Source organism: Daphnia magna, linkage group LG1, assembly GCF_020631705.1.
Source record: "Daphnia magna isolate NIES linkage group LG1, ASM2063170v1.1, whole genome shotgun sequence".
In the NCBI taxonomy this organism is placed as follows: Eukaryota; Metazoa; Arthropoda; class Branchiopoda; order Diplostraca; family Daphniidae; genus Daphnia; species Daphnia magna.
Genome location: NC_059182.1, coordinates 15,352,254 through 15,376,909, shown reverse-complemented (window position 1 = coordinate 15,376,909; position 24,656 = coordinate 15,352,254). Strand labels below are relative to the sequence as shown.

The following is a 24,656-nucleotide window of genomic DNA, read 5'->3' as shown; positions in this document are numbered from 1 at the left end:
TTAAAATGATAAGACATTCATGTTAACGACTTTTCTATATCTGTACCAGCATCGATTGTTTTCTTGTGTTTGTCTCTGCCATGGGTTTTCCCGTTACGTACTACACCAACGTTCGATCACAGCACGCGTTCGACATTTATACACGTCTTTTTCTTTTATTTATTTGTGATTTCTAAAAACAAAGTTAAATCATTCAAAACTTATCATGTTGCATTGCTTGCGTTTGATCTGGCCATCAGCCGATCATAGAAAAATCAAAATACCACGTTTATTTTCAACTTTACAAATATAGCAGCAGTTTTGGAATTGTCAACAAATGTTTTGTGTTTTTTTTTTCCTCTTTCTTTTATCAAGATGGAAATTCACAGCACGTCTGTAGGGAGAGATGCAAAGGATAGATTGGAACGCACTGCTTCGAGAAAGCCAAGATCTGAGTTGTTTGTTTGAATTGGTGACAAGGACCTGCTCGTAGATAAGCTGCAGCTACGTGTACATATCTATAGTCTATAAAACAGCATCCAAATGATGATGAGTTAGAACTCTTTCTTTCTTTCTTTCTTTCTTGTCTTAGGATGTTCCTTGGCCAAGCAATAAATATTGATGTACACGTTTTTATGTACTATTCATATATATATATCCATGTAGTATAGATAAGAAATAAACGTGTAGAGACAGAGATATTTTCGAGGGTCAATATCATTCCGGTCTTTTCGAAATCCGAAGAAGAAATACCATGTCACGGTCAATAATACACGGTTGGAATGTTTTGAGTTTTAGAGGGCTCTGTTCCCTCTTTTGACTTGACAATCTCTTTGCCCTCTCTCTATAGACACACAGGTCAAACGTCTAACAATATAGTTTTGAGATCTTTCGAATATTTCTCTTTTCTCTGCGTAGATTACTGGAGAAGACTACGAGACGAGTAACAAACGAGGAGAAATCATTCAGGTAGATCAGCTGATGTAGTCCGACTTTTTGATTTTCTCTTCACATTTCTTTCGTTGGACATATTCTCTGGTGGGCTGTGTGGCCGGCATTCTTCACCCCCCTGACTTTTTTATACTCCCCCCTCTCTTTTATCTAATTCTTCCTTTCCATCTTTACATTTCCACATGGACCGCTTGGAGCTTAATCCATCCGCACGGGTCTTGTTCCAGAGGGGGTTGACGAAAAGATTCTTTAAGCTCCGACGATCTGTCTGATTTCATAGGCCTACAATTCCCCTTGTTAATAGTTAAAACTGTTATATTTTGTCGCAGAGTTCGTCATCGCATGCCCTTAAATGTTGATGCTTATCAGCACGTAGTCGAGTCGCATTATCGAAATGAGATTGGCCATGTCGGTTTCGAAATCCGAGGGGTATAAGAACAAGTTCAATCCAATTATATTCAACTGTTTTCCAACAATAATCCTGCACGACAGATTTTCAATTCCGCCCTGGTGTTATAGCAAGAACTTGCACAGATGACGGGGCGGCAACGAAGAGCGAGTACATAATAGTTTTCGGAGGGGGGAGGATGTAGTAGGAGGATATATAGGAAACTGGGGGCGTCTATAAAAAGGCTCGCCCTATATAGACAATTGTGGTTGTTCCAAAAGCTTTTCACGCTGATGAATAAATGTGTCACGAAAGTTTTATAGGGCGGTGACAAGCGTTTGACACATCGCGGTTAGAGGGTCCGACAACATCCGAGGGTCTCCAAAAGGTTCCCTTGCATCTAACCGGACTCTGTGTGAGGGATTTTTATAGAGAGTTGTATAACCGACTTATTCCTTTTCTGTAACGTTGACACGAGGCCATTAGCCGTATTGAGCCAAGCCAATAGAGGGGCCGACGACAGTTTCTGTTTATCCTTTTATGTCAAATACGTAATTCTCTCCCTACTTTTTTTTTTTTCGAAAAATGGAAGAGAAAATATTTTATCTTCGTTTTTCGGTTGTCTGTCGTCAAAAATGATTTCATTTTCGGTCGCATTCACAGCGAGTTGCAAGTCGCGGAGAAGAGAGCTGGACGTTTCTACTGGCCGGTATATAGAACCGCTTTGGGAATGGTGCGATTGAATATACGATTCATTTTGATTCTTTAGATTGGACACTCTTTCCATTCACTCGTGTCGCGAACATTTTCTTTATGATTTGATGGCCACTGAGATTCTCGAGGGCGGTAAAGGCTCGACGGGTTTTTATTGACTCGCTCTGCGTGATTGAGCCGGCCCATGGGGCACTCCACACTCGTCAATTCCAACGGCGCCGCAACGTTCCGCAACCAATGCGGAACAAAGAACCGTCCGTTTTTCTTTTGCCGTTTAGTTTTGAAGGAAGAAAAGATTGTTGACTATGAACGTTGAGATAGAAGAACAAAGAAATAAGCGGATAATTACAGTTCAACGTATGCAAATATGTTTAACGGGAAATTATGACGAATGTGCCTATAAAGAATTCTTTTGGGGGAAGGGGGGCTTGTTTTTCCTCCGCCGGCCTCAGGTGCGACAAGAGGTGGTCTTTTCATGGATTTCCCACTGCCCGAATTTGGCCATTCGTATAGTTCCTTAAAGTTTACCGATAGGGATTCTTTCAAAGGTGTCTTATGAATAAATCGCGACCGACCACCTTTAATTTTTTGAGATTTTTGCTGCTAGATGGCGCTGCGAATTCGAGAGGAATCGTAAGTTTTCTCTTATACGTTTTTCCATCTTTCAAGCAGCCGTAATGAACGTACAATCGCGGTTTTCGTGACGATCGGCTTGACCGTTAAGGCGTCCGGCGTGATCTAGTCTCATTTCTAGACTGACGGAGGGATGCAACGTCATCTAGTTTGCTTATCTGTAACTAATGCAAATGTTTTCTTTTCCCCCATAGGTGGTGTTTTTGTTTTCGATTTTTTTGGGAAAATCGTTTGATGCTCGTTGAATTGTAATCTAATCATATATTATTTTTCTATATATTAGAGTATTTTGTAAGAAAATATACAAAGTCGGGCTTATTTTGTCGGGTTTAATCTTTACATCTCCAAATTTGCTCAAAATTTACCTTATGATAATTGCTAATTGCACGTTATGATCAAAATTCATACATAGCCCTTTGTTTTCTACGTTTATTTAAAAAACTATAAGCCTCACGTAAAAAAAAACTTGCTTTTCGTGATTGTGGTTTACTTACGAATCGAAATCATGTATTTTTTACTAAATCTAAATTTTAGACAAAAATGAAAAAGTGGGAAGGCTATACCCTTACCACTTTTGTCAAAATCGGCAAAAATCGACATCTCTTGAAATTCGATAAGAAACACACGATATACTCAAAATTAAATGCTAATTTCGGCTGTAATATTAGTTTTCCCGTTAATTATGTAGTTTTTGAATAAAACGCAAGCGTAGCAGCTGTAGCGCAAATACCTTTTTAATGGTAATTACTCAAAAAGTAGAAGTTCCACATGAAAACCAAGTGAATTTTTGTGATACTCGTTGAATTGTAATCTAATCATACATGTAGTTTTCTATACATTAGAGTATTTAAAAAGAAAATATAAAAATGCAGTCTTATTTTTTTGTGCTTAATCTTTAAATCTCCAAATTTACTCAAACGTTGACCTCTTGAAATTCGCTCAAAATTGTACGGTATGATCAAAATTCAACGCTGAATGCGGGGGAAAAATTAGTTTTCTCATCAAGCCAGATATTTGTGAAATAAATGTTACCAACTCATTGCTGGCGCTCCAGCACAGCCCTTTGTTTTCTATGTTTATTTTAAAAACTATAAGCCTCACGTAAAAAATAGCTTGCTTTTCGTGATTGTGGTTTAATTACGAATCGAAATCATGTATTTTTTACTAAATCTAAATTTTAGACAAAAATGAAAAAGTGGGAAGGCTATACCCTTACCACTTTTGTCAAAATCGGCAAAAATCGACATCTCTTGAAATTCGATAAGAAACACACATTATACTCAAAATTAAATGCTGATTCCGGCTGGAATATTAGTTTTCCTGGTAATTATGTATTTTTTGAATAAAACGCAAGCGTTGCTAATTGCACGTTATGATCAAAATTCATACATATAGCCCTTTGTTTCCTACGTTTATTAAAAAAACTATAAGCCTCACGTAAAAAAACTTGCTTTCGTGATTGTGGTTTACTTACGAATCGAAATCATGTATTTTTTACTAAATCTAAATTTTAGACAAAAATGAAAAAGTGGGAAGGCTATACCCTTACCACTTTTGTCAAAATCGGCAAAAATCGACATCTCTTGAAATTCGATAAGAAACACACGATATACTCAAAATTAAATGCTGATTCCGGCTGGAATATTAGTTTTCCTGGTAATTATGTATTTTTTGAATAAAACGCAAGCGTAGCAGCTGTAGCGCAAATACCTTTTTAATGGTAATTACAGGGAGGTGCCAGTTGCAACGCGAGCTGCTATCGTGTGGGTGTAGGCAACACGGAAAACCTTCTCCACACTCCGCCACACAAGTGACCGGAATCGCCCATAGATTGCGCTGGAGAGGGTAATCCTGTAGGAAATGTTGTGACGCAAAACAATTCGGGCGGAAACATACGCGCAAAATGCGTCGCTTCCTTTCGATGATTACAGCTGTTCCCGGAAGAAAAACGACTTCATTTTTTCTTTTTCTTTTCTACATTTCCTGGATTTCTAACTTTATTTTTTCTTTTTTTGTTCCTTTTTCGTTTTGCTGAGGGCTCGTTTCGTATTACGATTGCAACTGTGTCACCAACTTCTCTCGACGTTTTGACGCCCACGTTACCTGTCTATTATCTATACTCTGTCGCGTAAACTATTTCTTCATCACGGAGATTGGTTTTCCCTCTTTTTTTTTTTGCCCGTTTGATGCTAGACTACTGCTAATGTCGCTGTGGCGACGCCAACCAACCGGAATGAAACGTGATCTGATCACCACTCTCCCTTTCAAATCCTCCTCCCCTCTTGCCCTCTCAATGATGAGTTTTTCTTTCGAAAAAAAATAAAAATAGTAAAAAGTGTAATATTAGTATAACATGATGACTGCGTCTCGGATCATTGGCTCAATGTTATGATTACGGTGAATCTCAACAAGGGACGCAAAAGTCTCTTATTGTTTTATTGAACTGGTCACCGTAGGCTGGGCAAAATAATTTGTGGAACAAAATGATAAGACACAAGGAACTTTTCGCTTTCCTGGTGACTCTTGTTTTTTGCTACCAATTTGGGGCTTGATTGCAGAGTACATCTACGACGGGAAAGAGAGAAGGTATACAAGCAGAAGAATCGGATGCCGTCAAGTGTAGTGGGCGCTGCAGGAGTAGACACGTATCATATATCACGGGACGCGAATGGAAAGGGTGGTCCTTTGCTTGTATATCCGTCTCTCATCATGTAGAAAGACGACTGGTTGTCATGGCAACACCACGTCTACCCTTCCGCTATTGCCCATGCCCTTCACTTGGAACAGAGAGTAACAACGGGGGGAGGCTCTCTCTGTAGACGGGAGCAGTTTCATTTTGCGGTCCCGCCGATCGATGACGGAGCAAGAGAGGGAGAGAAAAGTTACCATAGCAACGATGAAGAGCGCTTTCCGAATGGCCGCCGAATGAAGGCAAAGCAAAACTCAAATGCAATAAGAAACCAACACTCCAGACTCCTTATTTTGCTTTCCGTGTTTTTCAAACGAAAGCCAAACAACGCAGCCTACGTTTTTCTTTTTCAACTGTAGTCTATTACTATTTCGATTCTGTACTGAACAACATCTCCACGATTAATAATAAACTCAATTTAGTACTGTCTGGAAGAAGCTTTTGGTGAGAAGAGATTCATTTGGATTCGGGGACATGAAAATGAGAGACATTCACTGAAAAAGACAAGCAGAATAGTTAAGATAATGTATTTAAAGCTCCTGGAACTCGTGTAGCATCTCAATCAACTTCTTTCGTGCGCTTTTGTCCTCGTTCCTGACGTCCCAGTGGAGTCCGATGCCATCAGGCGGCTCTTGTTCTTCAGCATTCGCTCTTTTTATTAAGTAGTAGGTCTACCTCTTTTGTATCCTTTAATTTCTCGTGATGCGATCACCTTCTGTCCTTCACGGAAATAATATCAGTTTTCCGTAAAAACGGAACTCGAAGGACTTCGGGATTTTGTTGGATCTCAATGCGAATGCGTTATAATCATTAGCTCTATGTACATGGTCGTTATCTTGACATAATAATTAGTCTTATAGTTTGTTTGCATGTACACATCGCGGTTACAAGCTGCATTTGGAACGGGGAAACTTACTGCGCCATCTCTTTCCATCTATCGCCTAAGGAATTAAAAGTCGAAAAACATTTTGAAATATAGATCTAGTTATTCCTTTATTTGGCTTAATATTTATAAATGTAACTATAAGCTTTGCAAAAAAAAAATGTCATATGGAACAGGATAGAAGGAAGAAGAAGAACTGGTATCGTATAGCTACGTGTATTATACCACTGCGTGATTGTTTATTCAATAGACTTGAGAGTATAGTGGCTCCTCACTGAAATATACAACAACTCTTTTCCAAGGGGAATTTTCCTGGGGTGGCGGTTAACGTACGCAACTAAAGGCAAAAGAAGGAGCAGAGAAAAAGGAACAAAACACAAAAAGGTATACAGTTGGCCAAGTTTTTTTAGTGGAAAACCTGGGTGGGAGTCGGGGATCGTCGGCGTCTAATTGCACCTTTGCATGGCTTGCATGGCTGCGTATTACGCACACATTGAATTGTATACATCACATCTAAAGCCAACTCCCTTGAAAGCGAATACCTATATGCCCCAATGTACCTCTCCGTACTTATAGATGGCGAAAAGAAGTCGTGAAACATATAACAAGCTGGTCTGTTGTGGACAAGAATTTAACGGGGCAGATGTGCTAACTCTGCGTTTGGTAAATAGAAATACATGAAGGAAGAAAGATGTTGGCTGAATATAATACATATACCCATCAGGTATGAGCAAAAAAGTGGCGTTCGAATTTTGTGTTTGACGGAAACAAAAGTAATAACCATGGCGTTGCTTAATCGATGAAAACGGACAGCTCCTCCTTCACGTGAAATTGTGTCTGCGTGCACCTGTGTAACACACACATCAGAGTCCCCCATATAGATCGATTGAACTTATTTCTCTAGTCACAAGGTCTAGTCTTATCGATAAAAATTTGACAAAAATAGAAACAATCGATGTATTGAACACTTTCAATTGGAAACGGCTGTTTCTATAGTTGATCAATTCGATAATGATTACCCGTGGAACGGCTAGGTCAACTGCAGTGCATTTACAGACTCAGTGCCCTCTTTATTTAAAAGAAAAAATTAGGTGGCTCGAAATAACCGTTGCAACACACGTTCCATATCGTGCCACGCGCTTCATCGATTCCCATCAACTCGTCCGCATACCGTACATGCAATTGTAGTATATAATTATATAGTTTTTACGTATCCACATATCCTAGACCACGCGTACACACACAGAAAGAAACTTTACGTTAAAGGCTGATGCGTCCAGAGTGCAAGAACTTTGCAATCTCAACGGAATGCTGACCGTCTACTTGGAAGTGTGACAGAAATAATCGTCTACGCGAAAATTGTGGTGTTGTTGGTGATGAGTTTCTTATCAATTCAACGGTACGTATTTATATAAAGGATGAACACTTTCACTTTGCCGAGTGTAGAGGACGAAGAGGAATAATAACGAGTATATAAGGCTGTGTGTGTGTGTGTGTGCCTCCCTTTTCAATTCCACGAGACGATCGATCGAGCTGCTGCTGCGGAGATCTTTTCGTTCGCTTACAGGTTTAGTAACAAAAGGTCCACCAAAAAAAAGTTGATGCCTTTCCAAAGTTTAAACATTTCTTTCCCGATGGTTTGTAAGTTTACAACGCCAAAAAAAATCGCATTCTTCTATGTATTAGACTTCAAAGAAAATCGCATTTTCGCGTTGAAGCATCGAGTTTTTTTTTCACATATCGAGCAAAAACGTGGAGAAACTTTCATCAAGTTGTTCCTTTTTTCGTACGGCAATCCTGTCGATCGGAAGAGAAAATGCGACGACAAGTGGAAATCATTCTGTCGTGAATGTACGCGCTGATGGAGAATAAATTCAACGTTCTCTGTTTGGTTTGTTTGTTCTTTTTTAGTTTTTTTTTTTTTTTTTTTTTGGTTCGTTAACACACGCCACTGGAATAATGATGCAGCGACCTATAGTGGTAAATTTTCATTCGTAGAATATAGAACACAACGGCAGCCAGAAAGCAAAGACTTCTTTTGATGTTGGGAATAACTCTCGCTCTCTCCCCGAGGAAAACTTTCCGTCTACGCGATGAGCGGATTATTGAAGTTGGGTAGCGTTTGTGTTGTGCAGACGCAGAAATGAGGAGGATCTCATTATAGAACTGTGACGCTAAACTTCTCTTCTCCTTGTTCTCATTTCTCTTTGTTTACATCCCCTGTCTCATCACATATAGCAGCAGCCCACTCCATCCCAAATAAGGAGTCTGTTAAAAATGTTCCAAACAGCGAAAGTATAATTGAATCAAAAATGGAGAACAAGTTTTTGCACATGGGTCCCCGTTTCATTATCTACACTTATCTACGGATCAGTGCGTTTGTAATGCGCATCATTGTAAAATACAATGCATAATTCAAGGCGGCATTATATAGTTGCGTGTTTAATCTAGAAGTTCGCGAATGTTTTATTTTGAAAAAAAAAGACATCCAAAGTTCACTTTGCTATAAGCCTGTGGCGCTATAGGTTCGAAAATAACAAAACAGCAAGATCCAAATATAATTGGAGAAAAAAAAAAGAGAATAATCCGAGCGTGTGAAAGCGGAGGGTAATGCCATAGCGATTGCCACGTCAATTGCACACTTTTTGCTTCTGTTGTTTCGTCTAATATTCATTCCTCGTGATTATGCTATATACTGCTGCACCCATATCGGACGAGAGGGACGCGTGGCTGCGTCTATGCGTTCGCGTATATATATATTAACGCACTTCAATAGATTATCCATTTGGTCTGTATAGCGTCTATATAGAGCTCATTGACGCTCGTGCATTATTATTGTCTGTTTCTCATCCCGTTCCCGCCCCCCTTCCCTTTTTTTTTAACGTCTATTTTGAACTTATATAATAGATCCGCTTCCCCACCCTTTCACCAACCCCTCGTGAAAGGCTGCAATCCTGTCAACTGAGAGAGGCTTCAATTTCCCCCCACCTACACCGCTGGCTACTACTTAACACGTTCGTGTCGGTTGAATTAATTCTATACACTCATACGCTTACGGTATATCATACAGAAGAAGAGGGGGTTATGTATACGTATATGATCCACCATTTGAACATGTGAAAAGAAAATATTTGTTTTCCATTTTGATCGACATTTTGTTTGTCGCGTGTATTTTTATAGCATCGCCAAAGGGAAACAAATGATGAGAACATCGTTAAGGGCAACGTATAATTCGAAAACTACAACATAACATTGGTAAAGTTGGTTAAGATAAACATTAAACGAGATGAAACGCTAAAATGAATCACACAAAAAACATTGCTCACAGTTGATTTAAAGATTTCTAAATGGTAATGAAAATGTGATGGTTGGTTGTTTACTGACGAATATGAGGCCGTGCTCTTGGCATTCACCGCGTGCCTTATGATTCCGTTCAATAATACAAAAGGCACAACAATGAACACGAGGAGAACTATGTGTTTTGTTGAATCGAAAACTGGCCGAGGAAACAGAAGGAACAACAGCGGAGTTTCAAGTCCTCCGATGAAGCCGTTCCCAGCGACCGTTCGATCACATTCACGACCGAGAAATTTGTGATAAATAAACAAAACAAATAACCACCATCACGGATGAAAAGACGGGAATGCCAGCACTGGAGTCCACCGGTTAAAGATGCTTCCACTTCCAAGTCCGATTGCGTCTCAATGTGTGAAGAGAGACAGAGAGAAGTCGACAGCTGATTGGTGCGACGTCTATCACGTGACTGACGGAAGAGCGGGACCGTCGCCCGAAGTGTAACGGCTGACGACTGGCGGTGGATGGTACGCATGGATAAGTCTGTCCCTCCCCCACCTCTTTTCTCCTCCCTCCCTCCTCCTGTGCGCCATCTTCACCTCCTACCCTTCTATCAAAGCCACCCACTCACTCCCCCTTCCACCCAAAGCGAAAAAGAAGAGGGGGAGACACGATCAATACCATCAAATAACGGGCGCGGTACATAGCGCCGCGACACTTGGCGCATTGACGGGACTGGCCTTTCCCCTCCTCTTTTTTAAAACCCAACTATCCCCCCCCCCCCTCTTCTCTCAACTGACGTCACACACATGCTCAATTGCTCACCCGTGGACGCCCTTTTACTCTACACGTAAACTTACCTTTCTTATGGGTAAAAATCAAAACAACATGCACATAATGATGTACCTTGTTTTGCTCATTGATCTGTTGTCGGTCGCGGATCTGCGCACAATAACACAGATGTTTACTTTCTAGTTCAAAACTGTCAAACTGAAAAATGTCGTGTTAGGTTTCCCTATTTTTTTCTAATTTAGGGCGAATGTCGAGTCGACTTGTCGAGAGAAATTGGTGAAACGCACGTCAGTTGGATCGATGGCCAACAACCGAAAAATAAAAATAAAAAAACCCAAACAGGATCAAATTGTTGAATTAGATGAACAAGGTAAAAACCTAACTTATTTAATTAAGATCAACTTCGTGCACAAACATCGCATCCGTTGTAACTGAACGGAACAACGCGGAGGAAAACGGACGCAAATGTTGTTTTTCTTTTTCTTTCCCAGACTGTAACTGCATGCGCTCGTTTGATCAATGAGCTGAGGTACAAGGGCGAGCAATGGCTTTAGTGAACCCCCAAACGAAAAACAGCTGCCGATAGTCCATCCAGTCGACACTACATAGTCTTATACGTACATGGATGAAAAGGTTTTCTTTTTTTTTATATAAGTACTAGTAAATAGTAGGGAGCGAAAAGGGAGGGAGGCATCCCTTATTACATAGTCAGCTGCACTGTACAAAGTATATAGACTCAATGACCCTGTGTAGAATGCCGAATCGCCGGATGGAAAGCAAAAAATAAAAAATAAAAAAAATTTGATAAGAGGCAATGATAAGCAGATGCACGTATAATTATGCATAGAAATTATTTAAATAGAATAAAGAGGACTCTAGTGCAACGCTCATAACGGTCCAGTGGTATCGAGCTGGGAATTTTTTTTAAGCTACCGCGTCTCTTTAAACGAGTAATGGCGACGCTTTTCATTTGGAGGGGTGTGGAATTGAGAGACACACGCAGAGAAATAAATAATATAACAAAAAATCTTTGAATCCCCCCCCCACTCTGGCTGGCGTCTCCCCCTTCTTTTGGAACTTGATTGGGTGACGCACAAACACGTACACAGTCATTCTCTCTTTAACAACGGTACCCCCTCCCATCACCCACTACTCCCTCTTTACGTGTCTGTCTGCAACTACAAAAATCAATAGATTGTGAGACCCACGATAACATTTTTTCCCTAACGGAGGTTCTCATGTACAGGGAAGTGCGCATGCTCCGTGACGTAAGACGCCAGAGTCAGCCATTGCCATGTAGCGCGCAATTGCCTTTCTGGTCGATAGAGAAAAAAAGTTTGCAATTTCTCATTTCATTTTTGTTTTGAATTTTATGAACGATTTTTAACGGTGAACGCTCACGGCAAAGAACGCAATAAATCACGAATGAAATTTGGAATATTTTAAGTTTAGGGCCTAGCAGTTCGATTTTCTCAGCGCAATCGATCGACGGGTGAAAATAAAAAAACGGACGTGACGTCTTTGCGTGAGAAAATCGAACGTTAGAGAAACAAAAGGCGTGACATGAAGAATAAAATAATCAAATATTTGGTGAATGCAGTTGCAAGCCGGCAATGTCTGTGCGGATGGCGGTGCCCGCAAGCTCGGATTTCCGGTTAAGGAAAATGAAATAGAAGGTCCGAGCAGCATCGCGCATCACAAGACAAAAGGAACCAAACGGTAACGGAAAAATGATCTTACGATTTTTCAAACAATTCTACGATTAATTTCAGTTATGTTAAAATAGATGAAAATAAAAAGAAATGTTGACCGGATATCTTATGAAGACCAGGAAGCTCGTAGACGATGATGACACGTCACGTCCAGTCGTCCGGAATGGCGGATGCTAAATGTGTGTCGCTTTTCTTTTTTTTTGAATTCTTTCCAAAAATCTTTTTGGCCGAAGATGATGACGTCAGTGGAAATGGACTCGGACCCCTTTACGACCCACCCCCCAAAAAAAAAATATTGTCTGGGAGCTTCAACTGGATGCGACCGACCAGCGACGCCGACAGCCAACGACTTGTACCGACGTTGGAATCGCACCGTTCCACATCGGCGTCGCGAGGGGAAGAATAAAAGGAGGAAGGGAAATTTTTCCTTTTTTTTTTCTCTTCTATCGATCCATCAACCCCTCCCCCTCTCTCGCTCTCCCCCCCATCACCACCCGTTCTTTTCACGCATGCTCCCAACGGATACATCCAAATACACGCATCTGTATATAAACGAAGCTTTGATATTTAAAAGGAATGGAAGAGACGTTTTTTTATTTTATTATTATTTTTTTTCGTCTGTGTCCGTTTGGGTGCTCCTGACTCCTCTTTACCCACCCACACCTCCCACATCTACCCTTTTGTGAATTAGCAGATGGGGACGATACGTGCAGCCCAGCCATCGGTGGGTGAAACGACTCCTTCCTTTTTTTTTTTGGGTGGGGGGAGTGGGAGGTGGGGGGGTAAGGTGGAAGAATAGATCCAACGCATAGTATATAGAGAGATATATCTCTTATTTTATATAGAGGAAGGGGAACCGTTGTGCTGGATGTCCTGTGTGTATTTCGATATCTAACAGAATTGGCGGATGCTGAGCTAGTGCTGAGGAAGAGATGAAAGCGACCAAACACACAGACACACGCGCAAGAGAGAAAAGAAGAAAACCTTCTTGATTATATATGGAAATTGAGAATAAAGGCGAACTGAAGCGAAGAAACTCTTGTAGAAAGAGAAGCAAGGCACCTCCGGGGAACCGGCAAAGCTGATTCTCACTTCTCATTTTCCGGCTCCCAAATTTGACGCGTTTGAAATATTCAAAAGATGAACGCCCACATTTCCAACCAACTTTTGAGACGAAACATTAGATGAATATATATTTTGTGATATTAAGAATTCCAATCCTATTAGAACTGACGTTATTGCGCGCAGCGTCGATGTTAGACAACCAATTTTCTAAGCGAGGAATTATGTCGTGTGCAGTTTCAGACGTCTCTTTCATAACAAGACGTTTATCTGAGTGGCTTTACTTTATCAGCAGTTAACGTTCTTTTTTTTAAACTTAATTTTAAAGCATTTAACTGTCTGACGCGTGTCTCTCTTTTTAAATGATACGAAAATTTGCTATCCAATTGGACGTCAATTTGGTGCGATGCGATAAAGTTTTGTCCTGACTTGTTTACGATACATTCCCGCAACAACTTATTTGTTTTTGGTTTGTGTCCTCCATCGCCAATAGCTCCCCCGCTGGCGTTGCCCAACACCTTACACCCAACCACGACTTGTTATCACCAGGTTTCTGTAAATATTAAAGTTTTTCTTTGACGTTGGCAATGATTTTTCTTTTGTGCCGCTGTACACGCAAACATTTACAGGCAAATCATTTTGTTACTTGTTTGGAAAGCGATCCTTTCATTCGGCGACAGCTTCTCCGCACTTTCTTTACCCTTTTAAACGATGAATGGCAACAACAACAACAAAAAAAAGCCAAAGAAATTGTTTCTGTTTTCTGTAGCTGTTGGATGCAGACGTGTCAAAAAGAGAAGACTATTGCACTGGAGGAAGATGACGAACTGTTAGAAGTCGTAGCGCTCAAAGAGTCGGTCGAATCAATACGACGTGCGTCGTCGTATGTAACAGCCTCTGGTTCCTGGCTTGATCCTGATACTATTGAATCAAGAGGAAAGGGTCCAGGGCAGCATCCCTGCAACAGAGAGAATAGACGGGGGAAACTATATATATAAGAGATGAAGGGGGGCCACTGTGTGTATAGGTTGTTGTTAATAGAACACACACAAAAAGAAAGGATGGGGGAGAGGGATGTTGCTCGTGTTCCTGGACCCAACTAATCGATACTTGATACCCCCCTTCGTTTTTTTCTCTCTTATTTTGTCTTCTTTTTTTTTCTTCTCTCTCTTCTACAACTCTTGATGGCGCATTTTCATTCTGTGTAACATCAGCCGGATACCAATCGATACTCTAACATCAATCACTGCTTTTGATATACAGCCTACGTAGACACTATGTGTACAGTTTATTCAGCTTTTTTTTTTTTCACTCTCTCTTATTCTCCCCTTCTTCTAACTTCTTTCATGTTACACACGTTCGTCGACGGAGGGCTAAAGAGTAAAAAGGTAAACAACAAAGTTGTACCATAACATAAAGCCAAAGCAATGATTTTTCGCAATCTGATGTCGGTAATCGATGTCATGAAATCGTCGATCGATGGGTAAAGAATGAAAATAAGAAGGTCAAAACTCTTGGAGAAAGATGTGTAGGTCTATAAGCTATATAATCATGACGCTATAACGTTCAGAGCATATTTCAGTTTTGCCACAGCTTTTATTTTTTTTTTCGTTAATGCCACAGGGAAAGAAGCCGATCAAGCAAATCATATTGACTTTTTTTTTTCTATATCGAATGCCCTTTTTAATAAAAGAAAAAAAGAAAATCCAATTTCTAAGCTGTCCTGATCGCTTTTGCTTTCGTAATTGATTTTACAGTACTATATATACTAAAACTAACGAAGGATATCTTTTTACGTCTTTTTCAATACGTTGTCAATTAAAATCCACGTCGTGTCAATTTGTTGTGCTCTGCTGGCAACGACGTGTAGTCCATAATGCGATCGATTCGTCAGCTACGTATTTTAGCTGTTGCTGACGCATCATCATCCAACCTTCCAGAAAGAAGAAAAAAGCTTATGGGTTCCCATTTTTTTTTTTTTTACCATCCGTCGCTCGTCATTTCTGTTGTAGCTACTATATAATAAAAATATACAAGAGTCTAATTTCCTATCCCATCTCTCTTTTGCCCAGCACCCATTTCTTCCTCTTTTCTCTCCGCTGACGCCTGCAGCGGTCCCTTCCGTCGAATTTCCTGGATTTTTTTTTTGTTGGCATCCTGCTGTCACCGCGACGACAAAACATTAATTAAGCCAGCTCATACATGTGTGTCATAACGCCAGAGTGAACACATTCGACATGAAATCAGGTCTGAACGCTTTCCAATTTAATGGCCTTTCCCCCTTGTATTGCAGAGTTGTATTGCGATTCTCGATTTTGCAGTCCCACCAATAATATAGCAGACAACTCGCATTATCTGTACACATATGGCTATACGATGTGGGATTATGCATTTCAATTTCGCGCCTGATCGAAGTGTCTGCAGGACGTCTTGTACATATTGACTCGCGCAGGTTGTGTCGACAAGTTGATTTGCACTTGGCTCTCACTTCCCCACTTTTCCTGTGCGTGTATTGTCCATATATCGGAAACGACTTCTTTTTTTCGTTCCCAAAATCGATACGAAGCAAGAAAAACCTCGGCGAAGAAGAATATATGGAAATGGGGGATGAAAAAAGAAAAAGATTTCTTTTTTTTTTTTCATAACGTCTTCCCAGTTGGCTTTCCTCCATCACCCGAAAGGCAACAGCCAATCCGGACGGGATCTTGAACGAAGCGAGTCGTTGGCAGCGTGAACCAATGGCGTTCGGCGTGAAAGGCGGGGCTTTTCGCTTTTCGGCTCTGCAGACACGCAAGGCCACTAGATTCTATACCGTCCTTTTGCGCCGCTACGGTAGCGCAGCAGCGTTTCGAAAATATGAAATCCTCTTTTCCTAATAACCTCTGCGCTATACGCAATATCCAAAGCCACTATAATATAATAACAATCAGCCATCTTGGCGTGTGCGTCCCCTCGCAATGTACATCATCCTTTACACATTTGAACGCATCGATATTCGATGAGGGATGTTTATTCAGAGCGTTTGCGTATGCGTGTATGTCTAGTATAGAGGCCGATTTCGTTATAACACAAGGCTGTTACGCAAAGATTTTCTTTTCTTTCAAGTATACAAACAAACCGGTATCTATAGGATTATTATTCATATTAAGTAGATGGTGTGGGCGAGGAACGTGAGCAGCTACAAGAGGATTTTTGGGGAGCACATCAACAGATGTATTTTCCAGGAAAAGACTCTCCGCGTATAGCTGACAAAACATAGCGAAATACGACACCTAATCCTTCACTTCCATCTAAAGGGTTTTCGTATGCACACATTTTATTTGAATATGAATCATTTTCAAATGTAGAAATGTGTACGATCGCTGTGATATTTAATACGTAGCGCTATATCAAGAGAAATCGTTTACTGGTTTATTCGATTCCAAGTACCGTACAGCCCCCCCAGTGACTGTTATTACACGCCATTTAATGAATACAAGAGGAGTGGAGTGTACTAAAACAATCACTGAAGAACTATTGAATAAGCGGCCGGCATGTCAGATGCTTCTGTTGCAAAATCCAGTCACAAAAGTGACGTAATTTTCTTTGTTGTCGATTTTAAAAATGGGATTTTCTCCTTGATCTGAGGGCAACTCGTATAACCATTTGTCAGGGAAGAAAATGGAAAAAAAAAAGATTCAAATAAAGCCAATAGAACAAAAGTTCAACTGATGGCTTATTCGACTGAAAGTACTTTTACAAACGAATAACGCACACGCTAGAGACTTATTTCTGGCATGCCAACGACTCCCCGTTGAGTCGAATAGAAAATGGTTACGCCGAATCAACGGAGCGGCAATGACACGCTCGACACCCGGCCATCACAACTGCACACATACGACGACGAAACATCCGTTTTTAAATAAGAACCTAACAGAAAAATTGGCAAGTAAATGATTCAACAGCATCAGAGCGTTCATTAATGTAGACATAGAATTCTATGAGCAGCCATTCTATCGACAATATTTTGTGGTACAATTCGAATAAACGTAGCCACATCTCACATGTGTCATAATTCTTCATTCGATTTCACGCATGTCTGTAAAAAAAAATTATAAAGCAATAGGACAAATCGATGTTAGGCTACGTCGTAGGTCCACAACGTTAGATGAAATTATCGTGCTAACCATCAGTCTGTGTATGCTTTCGCTTGATGTTCATAACAATTGAGAAAGTGACTCTTGTAATTGATGGATGTGGGTTGTGTTGGGTTTGCGGTGCTACTATTCTCTTATCCTACATGATGTCACTGAGCAGCCATTATCATCCCATATATTGGTTACATGGGAGAGGAAAAACCAGAGAAAATAGAAAAAAAAAAACAAACAAACAACACCAACAACTACAAACTATACGATGTTTTTTTAATATATATTGAGAGTAGCCTACATTTATGCTTTGTAATATTGAGTGTAGGCTACTACTGTGTATGGAGCGAGAGAGCTGCAGGGCCAAGACATGAGGAGGAAAACAAATAGTGAAACGGCGCGTACGAGAGGGGTAGAGGGAAAGGGAGACGGATCAATACATCCAGCATCCAGCAAAAGCAGCGACCCGGCAACACTCCCCTCCTGGGCAAAGAACAAGGAGTTGTACGCGATGGCCGACTCTTTGCTCTATTGACGAGTTTTACATTTTGCGACGTGCCTGAATCAAGAGTGAAATGATGGTACAAGGGGGGGAAATTCACATGCGGCAACACTCCATCATATCAAAAGGCATACGTAGAAGACCAAAGACCTTCGTTTTATACTGTACGTGTACGCTGAAATTACATTACGGACAAACAAAAAATGAGGCGTATTGTTTGAATTACTGAATTTCTTCCTCAATTGAATACGGTGAAATTAAGTTTAAACTTCTTCCGTTATACCGTACATACTTGCATGATGTCTCATACAATTCCATGACTGGATCACGGACATTCTTTGAATTGGTTTCTGGATCGTACGACGCTCGTAAGGTAGTAGGTAATAAACATCATAGCAACTCGTAGACGCAATACGACAGAGGCTAACTCAATTCCGAAGCTCACCGTGTTCCAGTGGTGAACGTATCACAACTGAAATTCACGAATTGCAGCACGTACGTCCAATATGTCTGTCGACTGTTGTTGACATGCAGTCAGGCCATCAGCATCATTCCCAGATATATGTAAATCTGCAGTAGAAAAGTTGTTTTTCATGCTCGCCGCCATTCTTATTACCATCAAAATTGTTGAACAAGTTTGTGATGGCTTGCAGTTATGTCACCAACGGGCACGGAGAACTCATGTGAACGATGTATTGACATTTTGCTGGCTATTTATTCGTATCACGGCCAGACAGGATGCAGCATAAACCGAGCGTGTTGGTGTTGATTGAATACACACACTATTCCATCGTGTGTATAACAAAATAGTGGCCGAAGCGACACCACAACCAGCGAATGGAAAAGTTGGACCACGCAGAAGTTCTATTCAGCGAACAACAACATAAAATACACCTTTTATAGTCAATAAAAGAATAGCTGAATAAGGCAGTTCTCCTATAGTTTATTGTATCGCTTAAAGAAGATGGTCATTAAACGTAACGGTGGCGTCAGAGACGCTATAGCCTCTCTCTTTTATTTGAAAAAAATAAAATAAAAATATATCGCTAATCGGATTTGTTTGGCATGGGATAACCAGGGAAGAAGGTCATAGAAATCCTTTTTATTTCATAAATTTCATCAGTTGATTTAGACTATTGGGCTGTACCTACTAACGTAAACGATAAGTTGATTGTGTATTCGCAATGGAGTCGTACACCACCACTCTGATACGGCCCCGTAATCTGATAAGGCTTTTTCTTAAATAATCGAATGCCTCGACGGGTAATTACGACGAATAGTCCCTGTGTGTGTGTAACGTCTTGTCTTCCACGGCAATCCTTCAATAGCAAGCATTAACCTTTAGACTTTCCCAACACGGGCTAATTCAAACTTCCCGCTATGCGTAGCATCTTAAGAATTGAAAGCTTCTCGGTGAACCAGTAAAGGTAAGACAGTACGAAGGCCCATTTAGATATTGTTCTTGTATAAGAGCTAAATTTTGCAAACAGAATAACTAGTGACGCTTTTAACAATCTCTCGTGCGACTATGCAAATATAAGAATTTATTCATCATCAAAACTTTATTCCAGCCAAAAAGCCTGGATCGTCAAGGCTTCATTCCAAAAATAACCATAAGCTCAATCTTCCATCCTAATTCTCTAAGCACAAAAGTATTTGATAATCGTCATAATTCGACCAATGGATTTGTATGCAGAATTATGATGACAACCGGGCATATAATTCATCGCTATCAAGGCAAACCACTCGAAGCATAATCACTGCCTGCGAGATTTCATAATAAGTATGGCCTATTAGAGAAATGCTGATTGAATGACGGAAAAACCCCACCTCCATTCTTCATTTTATGTTCCATCAACGAGAAAAAGAAGAGCCTGATGCATAGATGAGAAAGCCATTCGATGTATGTATAACAGCCAAGCGATTTACAAATGAAAGAACTGTGTATCCTCCGGCAGCACTGTGCCCTTGCCAAGGAGGGGTTCGAAACCAATAAAAGAAAATCAATAAAGAAAAGAAGTGTGCCTAGAGCTGTGTTCAAGTGGCGTGAGTATATACACCAAAAGAATAAGAGCTCCAGCTATCGTCCAACTATACTCTCCCGGCGGCTGTTTCACGACAGCACAAGCTTCAAAAATCTTGATTGGCATCGTCAGTCTTCCCTCTTTTCCCATCGTTATGTTGTATATAGAACTCCTGCGGCCTTCTGTGTGTTCTACATGGATTCGATCCGACGATGGAAAGAGCGATTTTCCTTGTTTTTCTTCTTCTTCTTCTTCTCCTTTTCCTTCTTCTTCTTCTTCTTCTTCTCATTTTTCTTCCTTTGGCTCTCTCGTCCTGGGCATCTCATTTTCTTTTTGTACGACAACCTTTTTTTCGTTTTCTCTGGTTAGGATCGACGAGGAGGGAAGAACCTGCGTTGTCGACTTGAAGCGTCGATGCAAGCCGCATTGCTATTGGTTGTCGCGTGCGCTGCATGATGGGGCAAGAAGAGGATGCAGGGAAGCTGGCCGATCAATACATTCTCCAGCAGCAGGTTTCTCATATCTGCCTATCCTCCATCTTTTTTTTTTTTTTTTTTGCTACTCTCATCGACCAGCAGCTACACGAGCTACGGCTACTGCGTAGTTTCTTCCGCTCCCTTGACAATCCTTCTGCGACTCCATTTTCCCCTTCCGAAACTCGTCATCTTCAATCCGTACACACCCAGCGTATATTTTTATACATGTTTAATGAACGGACGACGTATTAGGACTTGTCTCTTAAGTAGTACATGTACAGTACATAAGACGGACAGACGTCATCAGCCCATGTTTTGCCTGTAACGTTGTACATATAGTGTGTGTGTTTCCAGAGGGAGAGAGTTTGCACAATGCTAATGCCCGTATGATGGTTGGGCTGATTGATTCCAGTCGCCAGAGGACAAGCCGATTTATTTCCGGAAGAACGAAGAAGGCTTCCCTTTTTCTTTTAAATAAAACAGCAATGTGAGTCTTATTACTTACTCGTGTATAATACGCATGGATTCGTAGAAGATATCCATCGTGCTGGAAAAGCTGGCAGCATCTTTTATGGTCATCGTATCTTTTTTTCTTCGGCATCTTTGTATTATTTTGTACACATGGATGGCCTCAGACCACCCTAAATGTGCGGGGGAGGTTTTCATATATTGACGTCTAGAAAAACTAATACGCCAAATATATAGTACACATCAACAATATGTAGTATATATGTAAAAGGAAAAGTTACATTGATGAGAAGATTGAACTGAAACAGTTACTTGGAGTTCAGCGAAAAGCTCATTTGAAGGAGCAGAAATTAAGGTGTCAACTATAATCTGATCATCTATACAAAATGACATATGCTCACACACGACTAGGTTATACGCAGGGCAGATTATACGCCACTAGAAATTAACACACAAAAGAAAAACGAAGCTCTTCTCAAACGACTAAAATCAACAAAATGTCTTAGTTTTCCAGATTATTTTAGTCGGATTCGTTGCCGGATTTCAAGTAAGCGCTCGTGTTCATTATCAAATCTTCAGATTCATCGTCGGCACTGCTGTTGCTATCGTCTGTTTGACTGATCACGGCAGCATTACCGGTGCGTGACAAATTTAGAACTTGATCCTCGTTGCTGGCACTGCTCTCACTTCCGCCACTGGCTTTACTCATTGGTACCCGGTGATCCTGAACTCCATTCCTGTCGCAACACACGCACACACCACATAGCAGTTAATGGATACACATGAACAATATTTATTATAACATCCGCTTCGTGTGTTGGCTACTTGCATTGACAGCACAAAATTGCAATTTTCATCGGCCAAAAATCTCTGCCAATTCTATAGGAGCTTTTAATGGATCTGTTTGTCCCAACTCGCAACAAAATTCTGTCGGCATAGGAAAAGAACTATTCATATTCCGATGAAATGTAATTTTGTGTTGTCTTGAATATTTTGAACGGATAAAAGGCTAAAAAGAATGCGGCCGGGGATTTGCGGTTCATTGGTTTCAGCGGCAGCACATAAAACTAGCGCACGGTCGCCTATCGTTAATGTAACCAGCGTATGCACTTTAAAAGTCGTTTCTGGCGTCCTTTCCCAGCTTATTCATCAATCGATTGAATCGTGTCAATAAGAAAATTTGTGAGAAACACTTACCCGGAAGGGGAGGCCATAAGCAGAGCTTCAGTTCTGCTCGGAGTAATAGAATCCATGCAGCCGAATGGTGACGGACCTGTTTCAGCGCTTCCAGCTGAAGTTCAAACGACAGCAACACAAAGAAGTGGCTCAATTAGATTAGTCTTTGTATGTGCGTTGTGGACGTGTTGAGCATTTCATCGTCTCCAGTCGCACATTACGTGGGTTAAACTAAATTTTAGGATTGTGCGTGTTCCCATTTGTAATTTTGACTAGATTTTAAGGGTTAAGAGCCACCTATCAGCAACCTACAAACCAACAGGAACAGGATCAAATCCACAACCCCTAGCTAAGGAACGCCACCCACTTGGGATTTATAGTTTATGGGTTATTTAAATACAAATGGATTGCGCTAAAAGCACTTTGATTCCGCTTTATTTTAAAATCTACACAATTAAAGGAAAAACTAATATTTCATTCGAAATCAGCGTTCGAATTAGGTTATAACAAGTCAGGTATTATCGAATTCTAAATCAAATTTTTACGCTCAACTTTTTGTATACAAAATGTCGGGCTTATTTCTTTTTTTTGCTGTTATTGCTAAAACCTTAAATATAGCAAACTATGCATGATTTCGTTTTAAAATTAAACGAGGATCACAAAAATTGATTTCGTTTTCACGTAAAACTAACAGTTTTTGAGTTATTCGAATAAAAAGTTGTTGCGGGTAAACCACTTTGATTCCGTTTTATTAAAAAATCTACCTAACTAACGCATTGTCTATACAAAAAGGGGTTAAATGGCATTCTGTACCTCGTTGCCCTGAAAATTCACCACTTTTTAAACCAAGTGTACATCTGATCTGAAATTAATGTTAACCATCCAGTTAAAACGAGAAGGGGATCCATATTTACCTGGGAGAGATGGTAAGGAAAGCCACGGTAAGCCTAAATTGAATCCAAGCTGTAGATACCTATTACCAAAAATATAAACATTAAAAGTTTTACATGTTTTCATTTTGCGTGAAATGATACCTCAGTGCTGGCCGTTGCCAATGGTCCGTTGGCTGTTGATGTTGTTGAGTTCGGGACCATTGCATCCGGGCTGTTTTTCGCCTGTAAATGCACATCCTGAGTTAGCTGAATGTAAAAGTATTCCTATTTAATTATTGTTTTATCTTTACCATTTCGCTCGTCGATTTTGGAACCACACCTGCAGCAAAGAAAGAAATGTTTCGAGCATTAAACAAAGCTATATAGGATTCGGTAATTTCGACCGTGTCAATGGTGTAGTATGTAATCAATAAACCAACGAGACGGATTAATCTTTCGCACAAGTTTGCACTAGGAAGATGTCGTTTTTGTTAATACGCATTCGAGCTTAAACTTTGCAGTTATTCTACCCCTAAGTCACAATGTCATATGCAACGAGAAGTTGAAAAGGATTGAATTGAATCAGTTGTTTAGTTCAAAGCTTTCGATTGTAAGGATAGTATACGTAGTACGGGGAAACAATGAAGATATTCAGTTGATATATGATTCGTCAATAGACGTTGCAACAATAGTAAGATGCATTTTCATCAACCGCCGCACTTGGTATGGTTCATTCAACAATTACGTCCATGAATGGTGATTGTGCAACCGGATTCGAGACAGCGTACATCTCAGGTCTTAATAATATGATTAAATTTCGTCGATCTTCGTCCCAAAGCCGGGATCGGCCAGGACATTGGGATATTGTTTAGCATCCATAATTCCGAATGCTTGATGATCTAATATCTGCATTCATGACCCTATGAAATGTTTGTAACTGTACTGCTGGCAATCTCCTTTTCGATGTGGTAAATTTAATTTTGATCTCTAATACAGATGTTAACTTTTGTCGATAATGTCCTTAAATGTCTCGAAAGTAAGTGAGCTTTCTGATCAGTGCCCAAGATACGAAAAGAGTGTGTAACGGAAAATCTTTGTGGTGATTTTCTTTCAGCTAAGTTTCCTCTTGACTTGAATCATTTTCAGCAGTTTTGCCGTTTGAACTGATTTCCTATATTTATAAACTTAAATCATGTTTGCAGTTGGAAATAAAAATACCTGAACGCGTGCTTCGGTCAGCCCCGTTCGGGATGCCACGTCTTCTCGGTGAATTCTGCGATCAAAATGTAAGCGGGGTCGTTATTAGTTAATAATTTCTTCTACAAGAAAATCCAATTCTATTTACACATCTGGGTAACGGGTCTTCTGAAAAAGCGATTCTAGCTCTTGGAGCTGTTGCGCTGAGAATGTTGTCCGATTCCTCCTCTAAAAATGTTAGGTGAACAAATTGGCAATAGCAAACAATGTTAATACGCAACGTAGCTACTCCTAGAAGAAGAGAAATTTGGCAAAAGTGCAAAAACGATTAGGAACTAACCTGCCGTCTTCTTCCTGACATGTAGTCATCGACCAATTCGGGATCGATATGCTGAAATCTGGTCAGCAGGTGGTCTTCCATCCGGCTCATGTTGCTGCTGTTAAGGAGGACGGACGTCGCGACAGCCACTGGTGGGGGTGGCGATACGGACATTTCTCTGTAGCAAACTAATGACACTTTCTTTGATTGATTTACTGCTTTTCGATATTGGTCCCGAGATTAAATCAACAATCCGAACTGCGCTCAGGTCAAAGAACGGACAGAGTGAGGAGCCCGTGAGTTGCTGGCATCTCTTTTATAAGCAAGAGGACAGCTAGCAATGGATGATGAGGATGACGACTCTCGTACCCCGTTGGATTTCGTAGATATTCATCAGT

General features: G+C 40.5%; 1 protein-coding gene across 1 annotated transcript; it reads right to left on the bottom strand.

The window, feature by feature from the left end:
- Nucleotides 1-20,540: 20,540 nt before the first annotated feature.
- LOC116916288 (retinal homeobox protein Rx1) lies at nt 20,541-24,568 on the bottom strand. The gene is made up of 8 exons (XM_032921515.2): nt 24,280-24,568; nt 24,088-24,167; nt 23,961-24,015; nt 23,054-23,082; nt 22,905-22,985; nt 22,785-22,843; nt 21,892-21,985; nt 20,541-21,431 (listed from the first exon to the last, which is right to left on the bottom strand). The coding sequence occupies exons 1-8, from the start codon at nt 24,430-24,432 to the stop codon at nt 21,215-21,217; spliced, it is 768 nt and encodes a 255-aa protein (XP_032777406.1). The 5' UTR covers nt 24,433-24,568; the 3' UTR covers nt 20,541-21,214.
- Between the last annotated feature and the right edge of the window lie 88 nt (nt 24,569-24,656).

Bases quoted from the DNA above. Each gene is read 5' to 3' on its own strand.
- LOC116916288 (XM_032921515.2), bottom strand. From the start codon at position 24,432: ATGTCCGTATCGCCACCCCCACCAGTGGCTGTCGCGACGTCCGTCCTC. The intron at 24,168-24,279 runs GTTAGTTCCTAA...TAACATTTTTAG, and splicing joins TGTCAGGAAGAAGACGGCAG to AGGAGGAATCGGACAACATT. The intron at 21,432-21,891 runs GTAAGTGTTTCT...GTGTTGCGACAG, and splicing joins CTTATGGCCTCCCCTTCCGG to GAATGGAGTTCAGGATCACC.